This window comes from Oncorhynchus keta, chromosome 34, assembly GCF_023373465.1.
Source record: "Oncorhynchus keta strain PuntledgeMale-10-30-2019 chromosome 34, Oket_V2, whole genome shotgun sequence".
NCBI lineage: Eukaryota > Metazoa > Chordata > Actinopteri > Salmoniformes > Salmonidae > Oncorhynchus > Oncorhynchus keta.
This window is the reverse complement of record NC_068454.1, coordinates 76,669,679-76,696,220: the sequence shown is the minus strand read 5'-3', so window position 1 is coordinate 76,696,220 and position 26,542 is coordinate 76,669,679. Positions and strand designations below refer to the sequence as shown.

At 46.3% G+C, this 26,542-nt stretch overlaps 1 protein-coding gene across 2 annotated transcripts in view; it reads left to right on the top strand.

Moving 5' to 3' along the window:
- LOC118374043 (voltage-dependent calcium channel gamma-4 subunit-like) overlaps nucleotides 1-26,542 on the top strand; it is an 81,234-nt gene that overhangs the window by 38,476 nt on the left and 16,216 nt on the right. Inside the window, exons 2-3 of one of the 2 annotated variants that reach the window (XM_052494971.1) lie at nucleotides 21,091-21,378; nucleotides 23,328-23,549. In XM_052494971.1, the coding sequence (XP_052350931.1) occupies nucleotides 21,348-21,378; nucleotides 23,328-23,549 (253 nt within the window). In that variant the 5' untranslated portion in view covers nucleotides 21,091-21,347. Of the gene's footprint in view, nucleotides 1-21,087; nucleotides 21,379-23,327; nucleotides 23,550-26,542 lie in introns of both variants that reach the window. The other variant, XM_052494970.1, reaches the window with a different exon arrangement.

The window sequence follows — 26,542 nt, the reverse complement described above, 5'->3', positions numbered from 1 at the left end:
AGAGAGGGGGACAGCTCACTTTAGGAGAGAGACAGCTCACTTTATGAGAGAGAGGGACAGCTCACTTTAGGAGAGAGACAGCTCACTTTAGGAGAGAGAGGTACAGCTCACTTTAGGAGAGAGAGGGACAGCTCACTTTAGGAGAGAGGGGGACAGCTCACTTTAGGAGAGAGAGGGACAGCTCACTTTAGGAGAGTGAGGGACAGCTCACTTTAGGAGAGAGAGGGACAGCTCACTTTAGGAGAGAGAGGGACAGCTCAATTTAGGAGAGTGAGGGACAGCTCACTTTAGGAGAGAGGGGGACAGCTCACTTTAGGAGAGAGAGGGACAGCTCACTTTAGGAGAGAGAGGGACAGCTCACTTTAGGAGAGTGAGGGACAGCTCACTTTAGGAGAGAGAGGGACAGCTCACTTTAGGAGAGAGAGGGACAGCTCACTTTAGGAGAGTGAGGGACAGCTCACTTTAGGAGAGTGAGGGACAGCTCACTTTAGGAGAGAGAGGGACAGCTCACTTTAGGAGAGAGAGGGACAGCTCACTTTATGAGAGAGAGGGACAGCTCACTTTAGGAGAGTGGGTGACAGCTCACTTTAGGAGAGTGAGGGACAGCTCACTTTAGGAGAGAGAGGGACAGCTCACTTTAGGAGTGAGGGGGACAGCTCACTTTGGGAGAGAGAGGGACAGCTCACTTTGGGAGAGAGAGGGACAGCTCAATTTAGGAGAGTGAGGGACAGCTCACTTTAGGAGAGAGGGGGACAGCTCACTTTAGGAGAGAGAGGGACAGCTCACTTTAGGAGAGTGAGGGACAGCTCACTTTAGGAGAGTGAGGGACAGCTCACTTTAGGAGAGAGAGGGACAGCTCACTTGATGAGAGAGGGGGACAGCTCACTTTAGGAGAGTGAGGGACAGCTCACTTTAGGAGAGAGAGGGACAGCTCAATTTAGGAGAGTGAGGGACAGCTCACTTTAGGAGAGTGAGGGACAGCTCACTTTAGGAGAGAGAGGGACAGCTCACTTTAGGAGAGAGAGGGACAGCTCAATTTAGGAGAGTGAGGGACAGCTCACTTTAGGAGAGAGGGGGACAGCTCACTTTAGGAGAGAGAGGGACAGCTCACTTTAGGAGAGTGAGGGACAGCTCACTTTAGGAGAGAGAGGGACAGCTCACTTGATGAGAGAGGGGGACAGCTCACTTTAGGAGAGTGAGGGACAGCTCACTTTAGGAGAGAGAGGGACAGCTCACTTTAGGAGAGTGAGGGACAGCTCACTTTAGGAGAGAGAGGGACAGCTCACTTTAGGAGAGAGAGGGACAGCTCACTTTAGGAGAGTGAGGGACAGCTCACTTTAGGAGAGTGAGGGACAGCTCACTTTAGGAGAGAGGGACAGCTCACTTTAGGAGAGAGAGGGACAGCTCACTTTAGGAGAGAGAGGGACAGCTCACTTTAGGAGAGAGAGGGACAGCTCACTTTAGGAGAGAGAGGGACAGCTCACTTTAGGAGAGAGAGGACAGCTCAATTTAGGAGAGTGAGGGACAGCTCACTTTAGGAGAGAGGGGACAGCTCACTTTAGGAGAGTGAGGGACAGCTCACTTTAGGAGAGAGAGGGACAGCTCACTTTAGGAGAGAGAGGGACAGCTCACTTTAGGAGAGAGAGGGACAGCTCAATTTAGGAGAGTGAGGGACAGCTCACTTTAGGAGAGAGAGGGACAGCTCAATTTAGGAGAGTGAGGGACAGCTCACTTTAGGAGAGAGGGGGACAGCTCACTGTAGGAGAGTGAGGGACAGCTCACTTTAGATAAGGAGGGACTGCTCACTTTAGGAGAGTGAGGGACAGCTCACTTTAGGAGAGTGAGGGACAGCTCACTTTAGGAGAGAGAGGGACAGCTCACTTTAGGAGAGAGAGGGACAGCTCAATTTAGGAGAGTGAGGGACAGCTCACTTTAGGAGAGAGGGGGACAGCTCACTTTAGGAGAGAGAGGGACAGCTCACTTTAGGAGAGTGAGGGACAGCTCACTTTAGGAGAGAGAGGGACAGCTCACTTGATGAGAGAGAGGGACAGCTCACTTTAGGAGAGTGAGGGACAGCTCACTTGATGAGAGAGGGGGACAGCTCACTTTAGGAGAGTGAGGGACAGCTCACTTTAGGAGAGAGAGGGACAGCTCAATTTAGGAGAGTGAGGGACAGCTCACTTTAGGAGAGTGAGGGACAGCTCACTTTAGGAGAGAGAGGGACAGCTCACTTTAGGAGAGAGAGGGACAGCTCAATTTAGGAGAGTGAGGGACAGCTCACTTTAGGAGAGAGGGGACAGCTCACTTTAGGAGAGAGAGGGACAGCTCACTTTAGGAGAGTGAGGGACAGCTCACTTTAGGAGAGAGAGGGACAGCTCACTTGATGAGAGAGGGGGACAGCTCACTTTAGGAGAGTGAGGGACAGCTCACTTTAGGAGAGAGAGGGACAGCTCACTTTAGGAGAGTGAGGGACAGCTCACTTTAGGAGAGAGAGGGACAGCTCACTTTAGGAGAGAGAGGGACAGCTCACTTTAGGAGAGTGAGGGACAGCTCACTTTAGGAGAGTGAGGGACAGCTCACTTTAGGAGAGAGAGGGACAGCTCACTTTAGGAGAGAGAGGGACAGCTCACTTTAGGAGAGAGAGGGACAGCTCACTTTAGGAGAGAGAGGGACAGCTCACTTTAGGAGAGAGAGGGACAGCTCACTTTAGGAGAGAGAGGGACAGCTCAATTTAGGAGAGTGAGGGACAGCTCACTTTAGGAGAGAGGGGGACAGCTCACTTTAGGAGAGTGAGGGACAGCTCACTTTAGGAGAGAGAGGGACAGCTCACTTTAGGAGAGAGAGGGACAGCTCACTTTAGGAGAGAGAGGGACAGCTCAATTTAGGAGAGTGAGGGACAGCTCACTTTAGGAGAGAGAGGGACAGCTCAATTTAGGAGAGTGAGGGACAGCTCACTTTAGGAGAGAGGGGGACAGCTCACTGTAGGAGAGTGAGGGACAGCTCACTTTAGATAAGGAGGGACTGCTCACTTTAGGAGAGTGAGGGACAGCTCACTTTAGGAGAGTGAGGGACAGCTCACTTTAGGAGAGAGAGGGACAGCTCACTTTAGGAGAGAGAGGGACAGCTCAATTTAGGAGAGTGAGGGACAGCTCACTTTAGGAGAGAGGGGGACAGCTCACTTTAGGAGAGAGAGGGACAGCTCACTTTAGGAGAGTGAGGGACAGCTCACTTTAGGAGAGAGGGGACAGCTCACTTGATGAGAGAGGGGACAGCTCACTTTAGGAGAGTGAGGGACAGCTCACTTTAGGAGAGAGAGGACAGCTCACTTTAGGAGAGTGAGGGACAGCTCACTTTAGGAGAGAGAGGGACAGCTCACTTTAGGAGAGTGAGGACAGCTCACTTTAGGAGAGTGAGGGACAGCTCACTTTAGGAGAGAGAGGGACAGCTCACTTTAGGAGAGAGAGGGACAGCTCACTTTATGAGAGAGAGGGACAGCTCACTTTAGGAGAGTGGGTGACAGCTCACTTTAGGAGAGTGAGGGACAGCTCACTTTAGGAGAGAGAGGGACAGCTCACTTTAGGAGTGAGGGGGACAGCTCACTTTAGGAGTGAGGGGGACAGCTCACTTTGGGAGAGAGAGGGACAGCTTACTTTAGGAGAGAGAGGGACACCTCACTTTAGGAGAGAGACAGCTCACTTTAGGAGAGAGAGGGACAGCTCACTTTAGAAGAGAGGGGGACAGCTCACTTTAGGAGAGAGACAGCTCACTTTATGAGAGAGAGGGACAGCTCACTTTAGGAGAGAGACAGCTCACTTTAGGAGAGAGAGGTATAGCTCACTTTAGGAGAGAGAGGTACAGCTCACTTTAGGAGAGAGGGGGACAGCTCACTTTAGGAGAGAGAGGGACAGCTCACTTTAGGAGAGTGAGGGACAGCTCACTTTAGGAGAGAGAGGGACAGCTCACTTGATGAGAGAGGGGGACAGCTCACTTTAGGAGAGTGAGGGACAGCTCACTTTAGGAGAGAGAGGGACAGCTCACTTTAGGAGAGTGAGGGACAGCTCACTTTAGGAGAGTGAGGGACAGCTCACTTTAGGAGAGTGAGGGACAGCTCACTTTAGGAGAGTGAGGGACAGCTCACTTTAGGAGAGTGAGGGACAGCTCACTTTAGGAGAGAGAGGGACAGCTCACTTTAGGAGAGAGGGGACAGCTCACTTTAGGAGAGAGAGGGACAGCTCACTTTAGGAGAGTGAGGGACAGCTCACTTTAGGAGAGAGAGGGACAGCTCACTTGATGAGAGTGAGGGGGACAGCTCACTTTAGGAGAGTGAGGGGCAGCTCACTTTAGGAGAGAGAGGGACAGTTCACTTTAGGAGAGAGAGGGACAGCTCACTTTAGGAGAGTGAGGGACAGCTTACTTTCAGAGAGAAAGGGCCAGCTCACTTTATGAGAGAGAGGGACAGCTCACTTTAGGAGAGAGAGGGACAGCTCACTTTAGGAGAGTGAGGGACAGCTCACTTTATGAGAGAGCGACAGCTCACTTTAGGAGAGTGAGGGACAGCTCACTTTATGAGAGAGAGGGACAGCTCACTTTAGGAGAGTGACAGCTCACTTTAGGAGAGAGAGGGACAGCTCACTTTAGGAGAGAGAGGGGCAGCTCACTTTAGGAGAGAGAGGGACAGCTTAATTTAGGAGAGAGACAGCTCACTTTAGGAGAGAGAGGGACAGCTCACTTTATGAGAGTGAGGGACAGCTCACTTTAGGAGAGTGAGGGACAGCTCACTTTATGAGAGAGAGGGACAGCTCACTTTATGAGAGAGAAGGACAGCTCACTTTATGAGAGAGAGGGACAGCTCACTTTCGGAGAGTGAGGGACAGCTCACTTTATGAGAGAGAGGGACAGCTCACTTTATGAGAGAGAGGGACAGCTCACTTTAGGAGAGTGAGGGACAGCTTACTTTCGGAGAGAAAGGAACAGCTCACTTTAGCAGAGAGAGGGACAGCTCACTTTAGGAGAGAGAGGGACAGCTCGAGATGGAGAGAGAAAGAGAGAATGTTATTGTACCACTAACATTTAGAAGGTACAACCTAAGTGTGTTCAGAGACACAGCAGAGGGAAACCTCTCTCTCCCCCTCTCCCTCTCTACCTCTCTCTTTCTTTCTCTCACATTCTCTCTCTCTCTCTCTCTCTCTCTCTCTCTCTCTCTCTCTCTCTCTCTCTCTCTCTCTCTCTCTCCATCCCTCTTTCTTCCTTTCCCTCTCTCTCTCCCTCTTTCTTCCTATCTCCCTCTCACTCTTTCTTCCTCTCTCCCTCTCTCTTCCTCTCTCTCTCTCTCTCCCTCTTTCTTCCTATCTCTCTCTCTCTCTCTCTCCCCCTCTTTCTTCCTATCTCTCTCCCTCCCTCTCTCCCTCTCCCTCTCCCTCTCCCTCTCTCCTTTTCCCTCTCTTCCTTTCCCTCTCTCTCCATCTTTATTCCTCTCTCTCTCTCTCTCTCTCTCTCTCTATCTCTCTCTCTCTCTCTCTCTCTCTCTCTCTCTCTCTCTCTCTCTCTCTCGTACTCTTTCTCTCTTTGTCTGTCTTACTCTCTCTCTTTTGAGTCAGTTCTCTGTTTTAGGTCTCACAATACAAACAGGATGTAACCTATTTTGATCAGGGTGCCATATTGCATCATCAAATATTAATGCCTTTAGACTGCACTGCATTATATTGGCTAAATTATGTTTGCTAAATTATGTGTGCCCCTTTATTGTTCTTCACATTTTTCTGTTTAGATTTCTTTAGCGTTTTTAAGCACTACACACTGGGATTACATCTTGTCCTCTGCTGAGTGTGTGCGTGTCTGTGTGTGTGTGTGTGTGTGTGTGTGTGTGTGTGTGTGTGTGTGTGTGTGTGTGTGTGTGTGTGTGTGTGTGTGTGTGTGTGTGTGTGTGTGTGTGTGTGTGTGTGTGTGTGTGTGTGTGTGGCAGCCTGTCGCTGTGGTCACACACATTATGGTTGTTGATACAGCGCTTATACATTTTACTGCTTGAAGTGCAACCTACTTCAAATATTTAAAGAATTATCACAATCTCTCTGTCCCTCTCTCTGTCCCCCTCTCTCTCTGTCCTTCTCTCTATATGTTACTCTCTCTCTCACTCTCTCCCTCTCTGTCACTCTCTCTTGCTCTGTCCCCTCTCTCTCTCTGTCACTCTTTCTATCTGTCCCACTCTATCTGTCCCTCTCTCTCTCTCTCTCTCTCTCTCTCTCTCAGTCCCTCTCTCCTCTCTTTATCTCTCCCTCTCTCTCTCTCTCTCTCTCTGTCTCTCTCTCAGTCCCTCTCTCCTCTCTTTATATCTCCCTCTCTCTCTCCCTGTCTCTCTCTCACTCTCTCTCTCTCTCTCTCTCTCTCTCTCTCTCTCTGTCTCTCTCTGTCCCTCTCTCTCTCTCTCTCTCTCTCTCTCTCTCTCTCTCTCTCTCTCTCTCTCTCGCTCGCTCTGTCTCTCTCTGTCCCCCTCTCTCTCTCTCTCTCTCGCTCGCTCTGTGTCCCTCTGTCCCTCTCTCTCAGTCCCTCTCTCTCTCAGTCCCTTTTAACTAAATTCAATTAAATAAAATGTGCTTTATTGGCATGACGTAACAATGTACATATTGCCAAAGCTTACTTTGGATATTTACAATATTAAGATAATAAGAATAAAAAATTGTCAACAGGACAACAGTAACCACAATAACCAAGGGTCAAAATAACCATACATTGAACAATAACAATAAGCATACAGTAGATGACATGTGCAGGTTGATTGGTCTGTCAGACACTGTCCCTCATCTTATGGCAGGCAGTAATGTAGTGTGCTGCCAACCCACAGCTCTCTGCGTCCTTCCCCAACAGGACAGATAGCCTACTCTCATCAGAGAAGTTTTTGAATCCTTGAATAAGGGTTTCAAATTTGGGGAAATGACACTCTCTAATTGTTTTATATTTTTTACGTTTTGTCAGGAAATGCAGCTCTGTCTCAGGTTCTGCTGTGGTGCAGTGGTTGCACAGCCTTTCCTCTTCAGGGAGCCAGGTTTTACTGTGTCTACCCTTCTCAATGGCAAGGCTGTGCTCACTGAGCCTGTACTTTGTCAAGGTTTTTCTAAGGTTTTGATCAGTAACCATTGTCAAATAGTTAGCCGCGGTGTACTGTCGATTTAGGGCCAGATAGCACTGCATTTTGCTTTGTGCTTGTAATTGTGTTTCCTGATAAGCAATGTAGTTTTGTTTTGATTGTGTTATAATCTGTTTAATTCTGATTGATTGGATGTTCTGGTCCTGAGGCTTCAGTGTGTTAGTAGAACAGGTTTGTGAACTCAGCCCCAGGACCAGCTGGATGAGGGGACTGAGGCTTCATTGTGTTTAGTAGAACAGGTTTGTGAACTCAGCCCCAGGACCAGCTGGATAAGGGGACTGAGTCTTCGGTGTGTTTAGTAGAACAGGTTTGTGAACTCAGCCCCAGGACCAGCTGGATAAGGGGACTGACGCTTCGGTGTGTTTAGTAGAACAGGTTTGTGAACTCAGCCCCAGGACCAGCTGGATGAGGGGACTGAGGCTTCGTTGTGTTTAGTAGAACAGGTTTGTGAACTCAGCCCCAGGACCAGCTGGATAAGGGGACACTTTTCTTTGCTCAGCATTGCAAGGCTTGGTAATGATATGAGATGTTTCCAAAACTGAATTGCTCTTTTTTGAGTTTTTATTATTAGTGGATATTGGCCTAATTCTGCCCTGTGTGCATTGTTTGTAGTTTTCCTCTGGACATGTAGGATACTCTTACAGGACTCTGCATGCAGGGTTTCAATGGGGTGTTAGTCCCATTTGGTGAAATCTTGTTTTGCAAGTGGACCCCACACCTCGCTGGCATAGAGTCAAATCAAATCAAATTTATTTGTCACATGCAGATGTTAATGCTAGTGTAGCGAAATGCTTGTGCTTCTCGTTCCGACAATGCAGTAATAACAAACAAGTAATCTAGCTAACAATTCCAAAACTACTACCTTATAGACACAAGTGTAAGGGGATAAAGAATATGTACATAAAGATATATGAATGAGTGATGGTACAGAGCGGCATAGGCAAGATACAGTAGATGGTATTGAGTACAGTATATACATATGAGATGAGTATGTAAACAAAGTGGCATAGTTAAAGTGGCTAGTGATACATGTATTACATAAAGATGCAGTAGATGATATAGAGTACAGTATATACGTATACGTATGAGATGAATAATGTAGGGTATGTAAACATTATATTAGGTAGCATTGTTTAAAGTGGCTAGTGATATATTTTACATAATTTCCCATCAATTCCCATTATTAAAGTGGCTGGAGTTGAGTCAGTGTGTTGGCAGCAGCCACTCAATGTTAGTGGTGGCTGTTTAACAGTCTGATGGCCTTGAGATAGAAACTGTTTTTCGGTCTCTCGGTCCCAGCTTTGATGCACCTGTACTGACCTCGCCTTCTGGATGATAGCGGGGTGAACAGGCAGTGGCTCGGGTGGTTGTTGTCCTTGATGATCTTTATGGCCTTCCTGTGACATCGGGTGATGTAGGTGTCCTAAAGGGCAGGTAGTTTGCCCCCGGTGATGCGTTGTGCAGACCTCACTACCCTCTGGAGAGCCTTACGGTTGTGGGCAGAGCAGTTGCCGTACCAGGCGGTGATACAGCCCACCAGGATGCTCTCGATTGTGCATCTGTAGTCAGTTTGTGAGTGCTTTTGGTGACAAGCCAAATTTCTTAAGCCTCCTGAGGTTGAAGAGGCACTGCTGCGCCTTCTTCACGATGCTGTCTGTGTGGGTGGACCAATTCAGTTTGTCTGTGATGTGTACGCCGAGGAACATAAAACTTACTACCCTCTCCACTACTGTTCCATCGATGTGGATAGGGGGGTGTTCCCTCTGCTGTTTCCTGAAGTCCACAATCTTCTCCTTAGTTTTGTTGACGTTGAGTGTGAGGTTATTTTCCTGACACCACACTCCGAGGGCCCTCACCTCCTCCCTGTAGGCCGTCTCGTCGTTGTTGGTAATCAAGCCTACCACTGTTGTGTCGTCCGCAAACTTTATGATTGAGTTGGAGGCGTGCGTGGCCACGCAGTCGTGGGTGAACAGGGAGTACAGGAGAGGGCTGAGAACGCACCCTTGTGGGGCCCCAGTGTTGAGGATCAGCGGGGTGGAGATGTTGTTGCCTACCCTCACCACCTGGGGGCGGCCCGTCAGGAAGTCCAGTAGCCAGTTGCACAGGGCGGGGTCGAGACCCAGGGTCTCGAGCTTGATGACGAGCTTGGAGGGTACTATGGTGTTAAATGCCGAGCTGTAGCCGATGAACAGCATTCTCACATAGGTATTCCTCTTGTCCAGATGGGTTAGGGCAGTGTGCAGTGTGGTTGAGATTGCATCGTCTGTGGACCTATTTGGGCGGTAAGCAAATTGGAGTGGGTCTAGGGTGTCAGGTAGGATGGATGTGATATGGTCCTTGACTAGTCTCTCAAAGCACTTAATGATGACGGAAATGAGTGCTACGGGGTGGTAGTCGTTTAGCTCAGTTACCTTAGCTTTCTTGGGAACGAGAAGAATGGTGGCTCTCTTGAAGCATGTGGGAACAGCAGACTGGGATAGGGATTGATTGAATATGTCCGTAAACACACCAGCCAGCTGGTCTGCGCATGCTCTGAGGGCTCGGCTGGGGATGCCGTCTGGGCCTGCAGCCTTGCGAGGGTTAACACGTTTAAATGTTTTCCTCACGTCGGCTGCAGTGAAGGAGAGTCCGCATGTTTTGGTTGCGGGCCTTGTCAGTGGCACTGTATTGTCCTCAAAGCGGGCAAAAAAGTTATTTAGTCTGCCTGAGAGCAAGACATCCTGGTCCGTTACGGGGCTGGTTTTCTTTTTGTAATCCGTGATTGACTGTAGACCCTGCCACATACCTCTTGTGTCTGAGCCGTTGAATTGAGATTCTACTTTGTTTCTATACTGACGCTTAGCTTGTTTGATTGCCTTGCGGAGGGAATAGCTACACTGTTTGTATTCGGTCATGTTTCCGGTCACCTTGCCCTGATTTAAAAGCAGTGGTTCGCGCTTTCAGTTTCACACGAATGCTGCCATCAATCCACAGTTTCTGGTTTGGGAATGTTTTAATCGTTGCTATGGGAACAACATCTTCAACGCACGTTCTAATGAACTCGCACACCGAATCAGCGTATTCGTCAATATTGTTATTTGACGCAATACGAAACATATCCCAGTCCACGTGATGGAAGCAGTCTTGGAGTGTGGAATCAGATTGGTCGGACCAGCGTTGAACAGACCTCAGCGCGGGAGCTTCTTGTTTTAGTTTCTGTCTGTACGCAGGGAGCAACAGAATGGAGTCGTGGTCAGCTTTTCCGAAAGGAGAGCGGGGCAGGGCCTTATATGCGTCGCGGAAGTTAGAATAGCAATCATCCAAGGTTTTTCCAGCCCTGGTTGCGCAATCGATATGCTGATACAATTTAGGGAGTCTTGTTTTCAGATTAACCTTGTTAAAATCCCCAGCTACAATGAATGCAGCTTCAGGATATATGGATTCCTGTTTGCAAAGAGTCAAATAAAGTTTGTTCAGAGCCATCGATGTGTCTGCTTGGGGGGGAATATATACGGCTGTGATTATAATCAAAGAGAATTCCCTTGGTAGATAATGCGGGCGACATTTGATTGTGAGGAATTCTAAATCAGGTGAACAGAAGGACTTGAGTTCCTGTATGTTGTTGTGATCACACCACGTCTCGTTAACCATGAAGCATACGCCCCCGCCCCTCTTCTTACCAGAAAGATGTTTGTTTCTGTCGGCGCGATGTGTGGAGAAACCAGCTGGCTGCACCGACTCCGATAGCGTCTCTCCAGTGAGCCATGTTTCCGTGAAGCAAAGAACGTTACAGTCTCTGATGTCCCTCTGGAATGCTAACCTTGTTGTCAAGAGACTGGACATTGGCGAGTAGAATGCTAGGGAGTGGTGCACGATGTGCCCGTCTCCGGAGCCTGACCAGAAGACCGCTTCGTTTCCCCCTTTTACGAAGTCGTTTTTTTGGGTCGCCGGCTGGGATCCATTCCGTTGTCCTGGGTGAAAGGCAGAACACAGGATCCGCTTCGTGAAAGACATATTCTTGGTCGTACCGATGGTGAGTTGACGCTGCTCTTATATTCAGTAGTTCTTCTCGACTGTATGTAATGAAACCTAAGATGACCTGGGGTACCAATGTAAGAAATAACACATTTAAAAAATAAAAAAAACTGCATAGTTTCCTAGGAACGTGAAGCGAGGCGGCCATCTCTGTCGGTGCCGGAAGTTGGTAGCAGTTGGTTCAATGACATATTCAATTAGTTCTCGCCAAATTTTAATAGATATTTCAATTTGAATTTGTTTTTTAATTACGTAGAATTCCCTGCGTGCTTTCTCTCTCAGTTCATTCACTGCATCATTAAGGTGTCAGGTTGAGCTTATTTTTAAACCTAAGTAATTGTAGTGTGTGCAGTACTCTATATATTTTGTACCAATTGAGAACTTTGGTCTAATTCCCTGAGATCTGGATCTTCTCTGGAAAAACATTATTTTAGTATTTTTGGGGTTTACTGCCAGGGCCCAGGTCTGGCAGTACTGCTCTAGCAGGTCCAGGCTCTGCTGTAGGCCATGTGCTGTGGGTGACAGCAGGCATAGTTCATCTGCAAAGAGTAGGCATTTAACCTTTGAATTGTGGAGATTTTTCTAGAATAGTGGCCAATTCGTTGATGTAAATATTGAAGAGTGCAGGGCTCAGATTGCAACCCTGTCCCCACCCCTGGTTAAAGAATTATGTTATTTTCTTGCCCATTTTAATTCTGCATGTATTGCCAGTATACATTGATTTAATTATGCCATATGTATTACCCCCTACACCACTTTCAATAACTTTGTAGAACAGTCCTGTATGCCAAATACAATCAAATGCTTTTTGGAAGTCGATAAAGAAAGCGCATATTTTGGTATTACTTTGGTGGACATGTTTATCTATCAGGGTGTGTAGGGTGTAAATATGATCAGTCATGCAATGTTTTGGTATAAATCCAATTTGGCTTTTACTCAAGACATTGTGCTTATTAAGGAAGTTTAGAACTCTTAAATTTATAATACTACAGAAAACCTTCCCCAGGTTACAGTTCACACAAATGCTTCTGTAATTGTCAGGGTCAAATTTGTCTCTGTTCTGAAAGATTGGGGTTATGAGTCCTTGATTCCAGATGTCAGGGAAATAACATACACTCAGGATCAAATTAAACAGTTTTAATATAGCCAATTGAAATTTTGCGAGTTTGAGCATCTCATTTAGGATGGCATCAGGTCCGCATGCTTTAAAATTAAAAATAAAATAAAAAACATAATTGAAGTTTCTTATAGAGCTCCTGGTCAGTAATAGTTTAGTTTCTTATAGAGCTCCTGGTCAGTAATGGGGGAGTCCAATGGATTTTTATTGCCCTTTATAGCTTTTTCTAATCCATTCAACTTCTCATGAATTTGGCGTTGTTCTGCGTTTGTGTCCGTTTGAACGGTGTTGTAGAGTATTTTAAAATGGGTTGTCCATATGTCACCATCTTGTATCACTAATTCCTATTGTTTTGACTTTTTTTAGGTTTTTCCAATTTTGCCAGAAGTTGTTTGTGTTTATGGACTCCTCAATTAGTGTCAGCTGTTGTACTGTGCTTTTTGGTTCTGAGTGTACAACATACGACATTATAAAATCCATGTATACAAACATTTACATTTACATTTACATTTAAGTCATTTAGCAGACGCTCTTATCCAGAGCGACTTACAAATTGATGCAAACACCTATGACAACCAGTGGAACAGCCACTTGCATCTAACTCTTGTTGGGGGGGGAGTGAGAAGGATTACTTACCCTTACAAACAACAAGTGTGCGGTTAAAATTGGCAAAAAAACACACAAATGTCTTCACACAGGGTCATGGGGTGAGACAGGGATGCAGCTTCAGCCCCACCCTCTTCAACATTTATATCAACGAATTGGCGCGGGCACTAGAAAAGTCTGCAGCACCCGGCCTCACCCTACTAGAATCCGAAGTCAAATATTTACTGTTTGCTGATGATTTGGTGCAGATATGTCTCTCTCCACCTCCAGCTCTCCGGGTCTGTGTTGTTATGCTGGACTGTTGTCTGGGTCTGTGCTGACTGAAGTTTAATCACCTGCTGTCCCAGCTCCACCTGCCTTACCTCCAGCTGGGTCAATGTATCCTTAATTTCAATGAGGGAGTAGTACTCTGTGCTGGGAGGTTAACTGTCCGCTGGTGGTTGCTCGTCTGTGGGGTTACATAATGAAGAGGTCTGGTCTGACCCGCTCGGGGTGGAGGTATCTTTATCAAGGGAGTGCTTCTCCTGCTGGGCTAATTCTTTAATTTGGTGAGTCCAGCTGAAACTGTTTGGGGTTACCCTGTACCATTACTGTTCCGGATTTATAGAGGTTTATATTAGCTAACTCAGAGTCCTCGTTGTCAAGTATCCTGAGTTTCCACCCCTCGTTAACCCCCCCCCCTCTATTTTAATTCATTAATTCCCCCTGTATTTTAATTACCTCTGAACAGTGGGAGGCAGCTTCTAAGGCCTCTCCATTTGGTTGGAGTAGATTGTTTGACTCTCCTGCCATTGTTGGGCTAATGGGCTTTGAATTTGCAGTATAGAATAATAATCCTTGGTAGTTGTGAACCTTCCAGGTGATTCCGTAATTCTGTCCAAAATCAGGTTGTAGGTTTTGAGTTTTGATTTGAAGTGAGGGTTATGTTGTAGAGGGTAGCATCCTGTATGTGCTCTTGCCAAAAAATCTAAGTTTATCTAACTCTAAATCTATATTTTTTAAAGAAAATGCTGAAAAATGCAGGAGCTCATCTGATCGTGACCTCTGCTCTGCTCTCTCTCTCTCTCTCTCTCTCTCTCTCTCTCTCTCTCTCTCTCTCTCTCTCTCTCTCTCTCTCTCTCTCTCTCTCTCTCTCTCTCTCTCTCTTTCTCCCTGTGGTCTCTCTCTCTCAGCCCTCCTATCTCAGTCTCTCAGTCCCTCTCTCTCTCTCTCAGTCCCTCTCTCTGTTCATCCCTCTCTCCCTCTCTTCCTCTCTCTCTCTTTCTCCCTCTCTCTCTCCCTCTCTCTCTCTCTGCATGCTGGGAGTGTTTGGTGCATGCTGGGAATTGTATGAGCGAAGGAGTGCATGTGTTGTGTGGAGTTAGATATTCAGAACTTTCTTTCGGTTTTCTATTTCTTGGTGGCATTGTTTTGTTTTCTTCTGTGCAAGATTAAGGTTATTATTTTTTGTTGCGGTTGAATTAAGTATTTTCCTTTTCGTATCGAAATGACCCTGATTCTTAAAGAAGAGTGTCTTGTTGATCGTATGGTTGAGCATGGCGCACTTCTTAAAGAAGAGCGTCTTGTTGATCGTATGGTTGAGCATGGCGCACTTCTTAAAGAAGAGCGTCTTGTAGATCGGTTGGTTGAGCATGGTGTACTTCTTAAAGAAGAGCGTCTTGTAGATCGGTTGGTTGAGCATGGCGTACTTCTTAAAGAAGAGCGTCTTGTAGATCGGTTGGTTGAGCATGGTGTACTTCTTAAAGAAGAGCGTCTTGTAGATCGGTTGGTTGAGCATGGTGTACTTCTTAAAGAAGAGCGTCTTGTAGATCGGTTGGTTGAGCATGGCGTACTTCTTAAAGAAGAGTGTCTTGTAGATCGGATGGTTGAGCATGGTGTACTTCTTAAAGAAGAGTGTCTTGTAGATCGGATGGTTGAGCATGGCGTACTTCTTAAAGAAGAGTGTCTTGTAGATCGGATGGTTGAGCATGGCGTACTTCTTAAGAAGAGCGTCTTGTTGATCGTATGGTTGAGCATGGTGTACTTCTTAAAGAAGAGTGTCTTGTAGATCGGATGGTTGAGCATGGTGTACTTCTTAAAGAGGAGTGTCTTGTTGATCGTATGGTTGAGCATGGTGTACTTCTTAAAGAAGAGCGTCTTGTAGATCGGATGGTTGAGCATGGTGTACTTCTTAAAGAGGAGTGTCTTGTAGATCGGATGGTTGAGCATGGCGTACTTTTTAAGAGGAGTGTCTTGTAGATCGGATGGTTGAGCATGGCGTACTTCTTAAAGAGGAGTGTCTTGTTGATCGTATGGTTGAGCATGGCGTACTTCTTAAAGAGGAGTGTCTTGTTGATCGTATGGTTGAGCATGGCGTACTTCTTAAAGAGGAGTGTCTTGTTGATCGTATGGTTGAGCATGGCGTACTTCTTAAAGAGGAGTGTCTTGTTGATCGTATGGTTGAGCATGGCGTACTTCTTAAAGAAGAGCGTCTTGTAGATCGGTTGGTTGAGCATGGTGTACTTCTTAAAGAAGAGCGTCTTGTAGATCGGTTGGTTGAGCATGGTGTACTTCTTAAAGAAGAGCGTCTTGTAGATCGGTTGGTTGAGCATGGTGTACTTCTTAAAGAAGAGCGTCTTGTAGATCGGTTGGTTGAGCATGGCGTACTTCTTAAAGAAGAGTGTCTTGTAGATCGGATGGTTGAGCATGGTGTACTTCTTAAAGAAGAGTGTCTTGTAGATCGGATGGTTGAGCATGGCGTACTTCTTAAAGAAGAGTGTCTTGTAGATCGGATGGTTGAGCATGGCGTACTTCTTAAAGAAGAGCGTCTTGTTGATCGTATGGTTGAGCATGGTGTACTTCTTAAAGAAGAGTGTCTTGTAGATCGGATGGTTGAGCATGGTGTACTTCTTAAAGAGGAGTGTCTTGTTGATCGTATGGTTGAGCATGGTGTACTTCTTAAAGAAGAGCGTCTTGTAGATCGGATGGTTGAGCATGGTGTACTTCTTAAAGAGGAGTGTCTTGTAGATCGGATGGTTGAGCATGGCGTACTTCTTAAAGAGGAGTGTCTTGTAGATCGGATGGTTGAGCATGGCGTACTTCTTAAAGAGGAGTGTCTTGTTGATCGTATGGTTGAGCATGGCGTACTTCTTAAAGAGGAGTGTCTTGTTGATCGTATGGTTGAGCATGGCGTACTTCTTAAAGAGGAGTGTCTTGTTGATCGTATGGTTGAGCATGGCGTACTTCTTAAAGAGGAGTGTCTTGTTGATCGTATGGTTGAGCATGGCGTACTTCTTAAAGAGGAGTGTCTTGTTGATCATATGGTTGAGCATGGCGTACTTCTTAAAGAAGAGTGTCTTGTTGATCGTATGGTTGAGCATGGCGTACTTCTTAAAGAGGAGTGTCTTGTTGATCGGATGGTTGAACATGGTGTACTTCTTAAAGAGGAGTGTCTTGTTGATCGGATGGTTGAACATGGTGTACTTCTTAAAGCAATGTTTATTCAAGTTACGCCGCTTTTTTCTCCGTCAACAAGGGTAACGATTTCAAATGTACCGCCGTTTATTCCAAATGAGCTATTGGAGCGCGAGTTATTGGGCTTTGGGAAGTTCGCCAGTTCAATTAAGGTTGTCCCGTTGGGTTGCAAACACCCGGCGTTGAAACAGGTTGGTCATTTCGGCGACAGGTGTTTATGTTTTTGGACTCACCGGAGCAGACTTTAGAGTTATCGTTTAAAATCAAGTATGACAATATACTGTATATGGCTTATGCTAGTACGGGTAATCAACAATGTTTTGAGTGTGGAGATGTTGGTCATAAGCGACATGCTTGCTCGAAAAGGCAGAAGGCCGAGGGAGGGGCGCAGGTGGTCATCGTAACGCCTGGGCCCACTGATGTAGGGAGAGGTGGGCCGACAGCGGTAGAGCAGCCACAAGCACCTGTTGCTGAGGAACAAGTTATCCGTGTTGAGGGCACGGAGTTTCAACTTGTATTAGAGGGAAATGTTATGCAGCAGAAAAATATTGTTGTAGAAGGTAAGGATGTATCTGAAGAGCCAGTTCATCAGACTGGTGAGCAGATGACCAGGTGGCGAATCGCATCTCTGCATGTCTGGCAGACATATCAGTGTGGATGACGGATCACCACCTCAAGCTGAACCTCAGCAAGACGGAGCTCCTCTTCCTCCCGGGGAAGGACTGCCCGTTCCATGATCTCGCCATCACGGTTGACAACTCCATTGTGTCCTCCTCCCAGAGCGCTAAGAACCTTGGCGTGATCCTGGACAACACCCTGACGTTCTCAACTAACATCAAGGCGGTGTCCCGTTCCTGTAGGTTCATGCTCTACAACATCCGCAGAGTACGACCCTGCCTCACACAGGAAGCGGCGCAGGTCCTAATCCAGGCACTTGTCATCTCCCGTCTTGATTACTGCAACTCGCTGTTGGCTGGGCTCCCTGCCTGTGCCATTAAACCCCTACAACTCATCCAGAACGCCGCAGCCCGTCTGGTGTTCAACCTTCCCAAGTTCTCTCACGTCACCCCGCTCCTCCGCTCTCTCCACTGGCTTCCAGTTGAAGCTCGCATCCGCTACAAGACCATGGTGCTCGCCTACGGAGCTGTGAGGGGAACGGCACCTCAGTACCTCCAGGCTCTGATCAGGCCCTACACCCAAACAAGGGCACTGCGTTCATCCACCTCTGGCCTGCTCGCCTCCCTACCACTGAGGAAGTACAGTTCCCGCTCAGCCCAGTCAAAACTGTTCGCTGCTCTGGCCCCCCAATGGTGGAACAAACTCCCTCACGACGCCAGGACAGCGGAGTCAATCACCACCTTCCGGAGACACCTGAAACCCCACCTCTTCAAGGAATACCTAGGATAGGGTAAGTAAGGGTAAGTAATCCTTCTCACCCCCCCCCAACAAGATTTAGATGCAAGTGGCTGTTCCACTGGTTGTCATAAGGTGTATGCACCAATTTGTAAGTCGCTCTGGATAAGAGCGTCTGCTAAATGACTTAAATGTAAATGTAAATGCAGTACGAGTGATGGGGTAAAGGAGGGGGTTCATGTGGAGCTAGGCTCCCAAGTAGTGGAGGAGATGCCCACCATGAGTAATGGGGTACAGGAGGTGGTTCATGTGTAGCTAGGCTCCCAGGGAGTGGAGGAGATGCCCACTACGAGTAATGAGGTTCAGGTGGGGCTAGTCTCCCAGGTAGTGGAGGAGATGCCCACTACGAGTAATGAGGTTCAGGTGGGGCTAGTCTCCCAGGTAGTGGAGGAGATGCCCACTACAAGTAATGAGGTTCAGGTGGGGCTAGTCTCCCAGGTAGTGGAGGAGATGCCCACTACGAGTAATGAGGTTTAGGTGGGGCTAGTCTCCCAGGTAGTGGAGGAAATGCCACTACAAGTAATGAGGTTCAGGTGGGGCTAGTCTCCCAGGTAGTGGAGGAGATGCCCACTACGAGTAATGAGGTTCAGGTGGGGCTAGTCTCCCAGGTAGTGGAGGAGATTAAGGAATATATTTTGCAAGATTTTAAGAATATATATTTTAAAGTAGTGTTCTTTTAAAAAATAATAATACTTTGCCTTGGACCATTTTGTATTGGTACGAGTGATGGGGTGCAAGTGGGGAGTGTTGAAGGGGAGTTGGCAGAGGGGAGTCAGTTGTCTGGGGCCTCATCTGAGGAGGATCAGGAGAAGGATATGTCTTTTGATATGATAGCAGCTGGTGACGACTCAATTTACGATCTAGAGGAGGTAAATGGGTTTCTGGATCAGACTTTTGGGAAATCTGTCAAATTGGCAGATTATTTTGATGTTGATAAGTTTGTGAGGTCAGCTGTGATGTTACAGAAGAAAAAACGGGAACGTTTTTTATCAAAAAATTAAAAGAGCACCCCCTATCTCAAAGAAGTTAAGAGTGAGGCTTACTGGTTTCTCTGTGCCAGGTGTAATGAAGGGTCCCACGATAGCACTGTCTGCGTATGCAGATGATGTGACATTTTTTTTTACAGGGGGTGAGGATGTTAAGGTTCTCTCAAACGCTTTAAAGGTGTATGAGGGGGCCTCCTCAGCTTGAGTTAATTGAGGAAAGAGTGAATCGCTGTGGGCAGGTCAGCTTCAAACGGGGTCCGTTCCACGGTTACCAGGGGGGCTTCAGTGGGGCAGAGATGGGATGAAGACTTTGTTTGTTTTTTCTAGGCTCTGATGTTTTTCAGAAAAAGAACTGGGAGGGTGTATTGGAGAAAGTGTTTGCCAGACTGTCAAGATGGAAATGGGTGCTACCCCAGCTGTCTTATAGGGGAAGGGTACTGGTAGCTAATAATCTTGCTGCCTCTACCCTGTGGCACAGACTAATGATTTTACAGCCACCAAAGGGTCTGATATGAGAGCTTCAGAGGACCCTTGTCAATTTCTTCTGGTCTGGACAACACTGGATCAAAGCTGCAGCCCTGTACCTGCCACTGCACGAGGGTGGGCAAGGCCTGGTGGACATTTCCTCTAGAATCATGGCTTTCCGGCTTCAAGCAGCCCAGAGATTGTTGTACAGAGACGGTTCTAGCTGGGTCAAAACAGCCTGCATACTGATGAGGAGAGCAGGCTGTTTGGGCTTAGACAAGCACCCTTTCCTCATAAAGCTGGAGGGGGTTGATTTGCCTGGCCTGACTCCATTTTATGAGTCTGTTATGCAGGCTTGGAGAGTCCTTGTCAAGTCCCGTAAGGCCTGCACGCCACCAGGGATGTGGCTTTTTGAAGAGACTCTTTTTCACAACACTGCCATCCAGTCCCGTGTTTTGGGTTCAGCTAGCCTTCGTTCATGCCTGTTAGGCGTGGGGTGTACCAAGCTGGGTCATCTGATGCGGAGCAGGAGCAGATCGTTGGAGGAGCTGGGAGAAAGAGCGGGGATCCGATCATCTCGCCTACTGAGGAAGGTCGTCGCTGAGGTCTGCGACTCCTTGCCAGTGCTTCATCTGCAGTATGTGACTGATACTGATCGGTGGAAGGAGGGTCTGGATCATGTGTACCCTGCACTGATTGTTAGTGCTGCGATGGGGGCATTCGTGGAGGATGTGGGGATGCTGCTTTCCTTCAATACCCCGGAGCTGGGGGAGTTCAAGGAGGTGGGAAAGAAGGCCATGTACAGAACATGTGTAAAGGTGTCCCATGCCTCTTCCCTGGAAGGGGTAAAATCGACGAGGTGGGCGGGTGTGCTTGGTCCAGGTGCCTCTCCAAAAGGCTGTTGGCGATCATTATACAAACTGCCTATTGGTAAGAGGACAGCTGACCTCCAATGGAGGATAATACATGGAGCTATAGCCACTAACATGCATCTGGTACACCTGGATCCTACTGTTGGGGAGGTGTGTCCATTCTGTGCTGAGTCTGAATCTCTGGCACATCTGTTTTTACTGTGTCCCAGGTTGGTTGGGATGATTGACCTGATCACTGATTGGTTCTCAACGTTGGGAGAGGTTTTCTCTTTCCAACTGTATATATTTGGGCCAAAGTACAGGTTCAGTCAAAAGGGTGTTGCTTAATTTTGTGTTAGGGGCAGCAAAATTAGCGATATGGAAGACCTGAAAGAACAGTATTCGGGGACAGGTGTCTGTGGATGTGGTGGGAATGCTGGAGGGGATGTTGGCAGCGAGACTAGGAGTTGAGTTTGCCTATTATAAATTTGTCAACAATATTGATCTGTTTTTGAGTATATGGGGTATTCAGAGGCTGTTGTGTTTAGTTACTGTGGAGGGGGAATTGGAGTTGTGTTTTTAATTGATGTGTAACTGGTGTTTTGTATGAGTATTTATTGTGTGGTGGGCCCCCAGACCCAATAAAGATTATTTAAAACTCAAAACTCTCTCTCTCTCTCTCTCTCCCAGTCCCTCTCTCCGTCCAATGTCGCCATGGTAACAGTGCTGAGTGCACCCTCTCTACACTCCCCCTTTCTCGCTCGTCTTATTCAGACCAGATCTGTTATTTCCAGCTCTATATTCAGATGCACCATTTGTATTCTATTCTATGTTATACTGGTATGAGAGAGGACTTGATAGTTTTTAGTGTTTTAGTTTTCTGTTATTTGTGTTTTTACAACGTGACTTTATAGCGTGACCTATCAATAGTCTGAACTTTCTGAGATGATCACAGTTTTTAGATAAACAGGCCTCATAACTGCACAGCTATAAACGTCTAATGTTATCATTCTCCTTCTTCTTCTTGTCTTTCTTTGGCAGTAGCCCAACTACCATGTCCTCCTCAGTGACTGCTTCCTGTGAATAAGAGGACCAGAGCGAGAGCGTCCAATCACAATCAAGCCTCCACCAGCACATCTTTCCAGTGAGAGAGAGAGAAAGAGATAGAGGCCAAAGAGAGAGAGAGAGAGAGAAAACGAGTGCAGGAAGGAGAGGGGGAGAGAGTGAGAACAGTCGATGGATGCTGTCCGGATTGAGGGGACAGCGCATTCTTCATTAACGAGGAAAAGAAAGATTTCAAAATGGAGTCGAAGGATAGAAACTCGGCGGCAGGTAAGTCTTACCTCAGCTGATGTAAATGTACACCTTGGTAACGCAATGGGGTCCCACTTTACATCAAGTGGCACTATAATCAATGTATTTACGTGGTTATTACATAGGCAGGTACAGTGTGATTACATTGCAGGTACACATTGTTAATAGTATTTACAACTCTTATACCCGAGTGCGCTTTGCACAATTTCAAAGATTTGCAAATGAAGTCACAATGGAGGTACATGTGTCATCTAGAACAGCAGGTATGGCCTAGGGTGAGATGAAGCCAAATAAAATGTAACTGTTCAGATGTTATCGCAGGTGTAGCGAAATGCTTTTGTCCCTAGCTCCAACAGTGCAGTAATACCTAACAATACAAAACAATACAGGCAAATACTATAAATGTAAAGAAAGGAAGGAAGAAATATGGGAATATTAGAACGAGCAATGTCAGAGTCCGGAATATAAATCTATATGTATATGATGGTGTGTATAGACATTATAGACAGTATATGAATAGAGAAGGTGTGTACAGCAGTAGTTGTATAGGATGAGCCTTGACTAGAATACAGAATGTACGTATGAAGTGGGTAAAACAGTATGTTAACATGATTAACGTGACCAGTGTTCCATGACTCTGTACAAAGGGCAGCAGGGTAGAGTACCGGGTGGTAGCGGCCAGTAACAGTGACTAAGTTCAGGGCAGGGTGCTGGGCAGAGGCCTACGTAAGCATCATGTAAAGGTACATGAAGTGGTGCTAAAACCTGTGCAAGGGGACCAGAGGGGTATACTATGGTGGTGGTGGAGGTAAGAAGAGGATAGGAACACTGATACTGTATAGGATTGATTGTATAAGCCTAAATGGTTGGTTGATTGATTGATAGATTTTCGACAATGAACACAGAATGCACTGTTGAGCTTTGTTCCTGTATGTGCTGATGTTGCTGCTGTGTTCCTTCACTGTGATTATGTATATTGAGTTGTGTGTGTGTGTGTGTGTGTGTGTGTGTGTGTGTGTGTGTGTGTGTGTGTGTGTGTGTGTGTGCGTGTGCGTGTGTGTGTGTGAGAGTGTGTGTGAGAGTGTGTTGTGTATTCTGCGCTAGCCCTGTCTATGCTGATTATGTGGGGGAGAGAGTGGTGTCATGGTCATGAATATGGAGCACATTGAGGTTCTCAGTGTAATTTGTTGTGTTCACCATCAATTCCTTCCCGTTAAGACGAGTCAGCAGTGTCGTCCAACCCCTCTTCCAAGGACACCTCATATAACCACTTATACACCTCATACCTCTGCCTCTTTCTCTCTCTCTGCATCTCTCTCTCTGCCTCTCTCTGCCCCTCTCTCTCTGCATCTCTTTCTGCCTCTTTCTCTCTCTTTCCTCTCTCTGCCTCTTTCTCGCTCTCTGCCTCTTTCTCTCTCTCTTTCTCTCTCCCTGCCCCGTTCTCTCTCTGCCTCTCTCTCTGCCTCTATCTCTCTTTCTCTCTTTCTGCCTCTTTCTCTCTCTCTCTGCATCTCTTTCTGCCTCTTTCTCTTCCTCTCTGCATCTCTCTCTGCCTCTTTCTTTCTCTCTCTCTCTCTCTCTCTCTCTCTCTCTCTCTCTCTCTCTCTCTCTCTCTCTTTTTTTTTTTTCTATCCTCTTTCTCTCTTTCTCTCTCTCTTCTCTTTCTCTCTCTCTTTCTCTCTCTTTCTCTCTGCCTCGTTCTCTCTTTCTTTCTGCCTCGTTCGCTCTCTCTTTCTCTCTCTCTCTCTCTCTGCATCTCTCTCTGCCTCTGTCTCTCTCTCTGCATCTCTCTCTGCCTCTGTCTTTCTCTCCTCCCTCTCCCTCATCTCTCCCCTTTCTCCCTCTTTCTATCTCATCTGTTGATCTCTTGTCTCTACTGCACTTCTCACTTTTCTTCATCCTTGTCCCTCTACTTCTCATCCCTCCCCTCCCTCTCTCTCCTCCTCCTCCTCTGCCCTCCTCTCTAGGGATGGTTTGTGAGAAGGGGATCCAGATCCTCCTCACCACCGTGGGGGCCTTTGCAGCCTTCTGCCTGATGACGGTTTCTATAGGGACGGACTACTGGCTGTACTCCCGTGCCTCCATCTGCAACAGCACTCGCAACCACTCGGATGACCCCCACAACAAGGACAAGAAGGACCCCGGCGCCCTCACCCACTCTGGCCTCTGGAGGATCTGCTGCCTGGAAGGTAGGCTAAATGCTACTGACACACCATCTTGGATATGTGGTTGGAGTGGGAGAGGATGGATAGAGGGTAGATGGAAGCGTGTGTGTGTGTGTGTGTGTGTGTGTGTGTGTGTGTGTGTGTGTGTGTGTCTGTGTGTGTGTGTGTGTGTGTGTGTGTGTGTGTGTGTGTGTGTGTGTGTGTGTGTGTGTGTGTGTGTGTGTGTGTGATGTTGGAGGGGATGAGTTAGGACAGGTTCCATTTGGGTCTTTTGTCCTAATGTCCATCCTAGATTTAAAGGTACACAATGCAGAAATCACTCTGCCATTTCCTGGTTGCTAAAATTCTGTACCATCTAAACCCTTGTGAAATATTTTTGCCATAACCCAAAAGTATTGTATTTTCAGCTGTTTGAAGCTGGTGTACAAAACCAAAAGTGAAAGACGCAAAAACAAAACTTAAGAATGGGGAGCATAGAAATAGCTCATATAGAACATATCTACCACTTCTTACTTTACTGACTTCATTGTCCCCATGGGGAGATTTTGTTGCAGTGTCATGGTCATGTTTAAAGTGGCGTTTAATTACAAAACAAATTGACAATACAACTTTCATAACAGTTACATACCGATAAAAAGAGGCGAGCCTGCTGGCCTTTCTGGGTTGATAGGAACATTAGCCAAAGCTATTTAGGAGGGATGTCACACCTGGCACAAGTTATTGTCTAGTTCTGTTTTTCCTGCCGAGGGGTGCCCTATACCTGCGCCAGAGGGGAGTGATACAAAGTCTGGGTACAGGGCGTGTCTTGGGTCTAAAATGATTTTAAACTTGCTTTCAATGAGAATGACAGATATCTATAACTCGCATTTCTATGTGAATTTGGTTGGGTCACCCAAAAAGTGCCAGATTTAAGTTTTTATGAGATTAGATACTATAAATACTATGTATAATATATTGAATGTAATAGTTGGTTATATTGGTAATAGTTGGTAATAGCTGGTTATAGTTGGTAATAGTTGGTAATAGCTGGTGTCATGACGTTGGCCTCTTTGGGTATAGCAACCCCCATCCCCCTCTCCATGCCTCCCCCTTGCCTCCTTCAACTAGGTTGCTGTGATCAGAGAGACGTTTTAAATTCCTGAGGATCTCCTCATGGACACACAGTATAAGAGGCAGAGTAAATTTCATGTTCCCGGAGAAAGTATAAAAGATCGGTGAAGAATCCAGCTACAAACTGGTCCGTTTGTCACATCTTGGGGAAGCTCATGGGAGACGGTGTGGCCACATTACCATAACGCTGTTTATATAATAGCCCCCTTGTTGTATAAGATGAATGAGTGAGTATGATACTGTTTGTGTAATTGTGTAATATGATTTTGGACTGTTTAATGAAGAAAAATACAATTCCCTTTTGATTTGAACTAAATCAGAGGACCGCCCCTGAGCCCAGTTAGGGTCAGGCCTCCTGGGACAGCCCTTTTTTGGCCCTTCCGAATAAAACCCCCACTCGGGTTTTCAATCAGCAGACGGAGCTTACCTCAATTACGAGATGGCTAAAGGTTGCAGACCATGTTTTTCTCCATTAGGGGAGACAAAGGATGTAGACCATTGCTGAATCTTTTAACCATATCACGTGGTTAAACTCTGAGACTATCGATACCGACTAAGAATAAGAACAAGTCTTTGATATTAATTACTAGTCTGCAGATAGGAATTCGGTATCATTGAACGCAAAGAACGACAACCGCCGAAACATCCATCCATAACGAAACGAATGAATGTCACTCTGAACTATACACTACAACCACAACCGAGAGAGGGAGAGAGACGGACAATTCTACAAAAGAAATTAACTTTTCACCAGCGATCAAGACGACACACTGAGCGTAAATATATATATATTGATTGCAATTGTTCCCGAATGAGTGAGCGTTCATGTGCAAAGGATTAGCATTTCAATTGTTATAATTATCACTCTGTAGTGACTTCTTAGTCGACCCCCACTTCCCTTTTGTCTAACAAGCCGCCATGCCGGTTTAGCCCACTAGGGCACATTCTCCTATCATTTCTTGTAACCACATTTACCTTGTTTGTTTGTTTGTTTTATGCATTTCTGTGAATTACTTAGTTAGTAATAAATAAATGATTTAAGACAATTGATGTATGGATGACTCATAGTGAAGACTGGGTTTGTGCAGATTTATGACGTTTGGAATGAGACTAACGTGAGGTAAAGTAAATAATTCATTAATCAGAAGACTATGGATCAGATATGAAAATATCTGAAAGGTTATATTAGGAAATTATAACCTTGTAATCTGAATATATTTCCTTGAAGCCCCAACTTCCTAGTTAATTATTTGGTGCCCCGACTTCCTAGTTAATTACTAATTACAGAGAATCTTTGATAAAAAATTAAGTCTTCAGTTAATGATAGTAAAGACACGACACTGGTAATAGCTGGTAATAAATGGTAATAGCTAGTAATAGGTGGTAATATAGGTAATATGTGGTAATAGCTGGTAATAGTTGGTAATAGCTGGTAATAGTTGGTAATATAGGTAATAGTTGGTAATAGTTGGTAATAGCTGGTAATAGTTGATAATAGCTGGTAATAGCTGGTAATAGCTGGTAATAGTTGGTAATAGCTGGTAATAGTTGGTAATAGTTGGTAATAGCTGGTATGATCAAAGTAAGGACTGTGGCCATTTTGGATCTGATGCAATTCCAGTGCAGACCTCATGTCTGTGTCCTAATGCACTACTAAAGGAATAAGGACTGAATGGAATGGAGGGTCCATTACAGGGAAGCTCAGGGTTGATGTTGTGCAGTTGTTTTGTGTCAGATGAGAGTGAATGGATGGTATGTTACCATATGTTTCAGTGGAATTATGTAGTCAGCAGTGCTGCCGTAAAGGTCATCACTCAGCAATGCACATGCTGAGTTTATGAGCTGCTTGGAAGATCTGGAACTTGGAAATGCTAGAAGAAGAAACTCTTTCCTAGACTTTCCCAGTG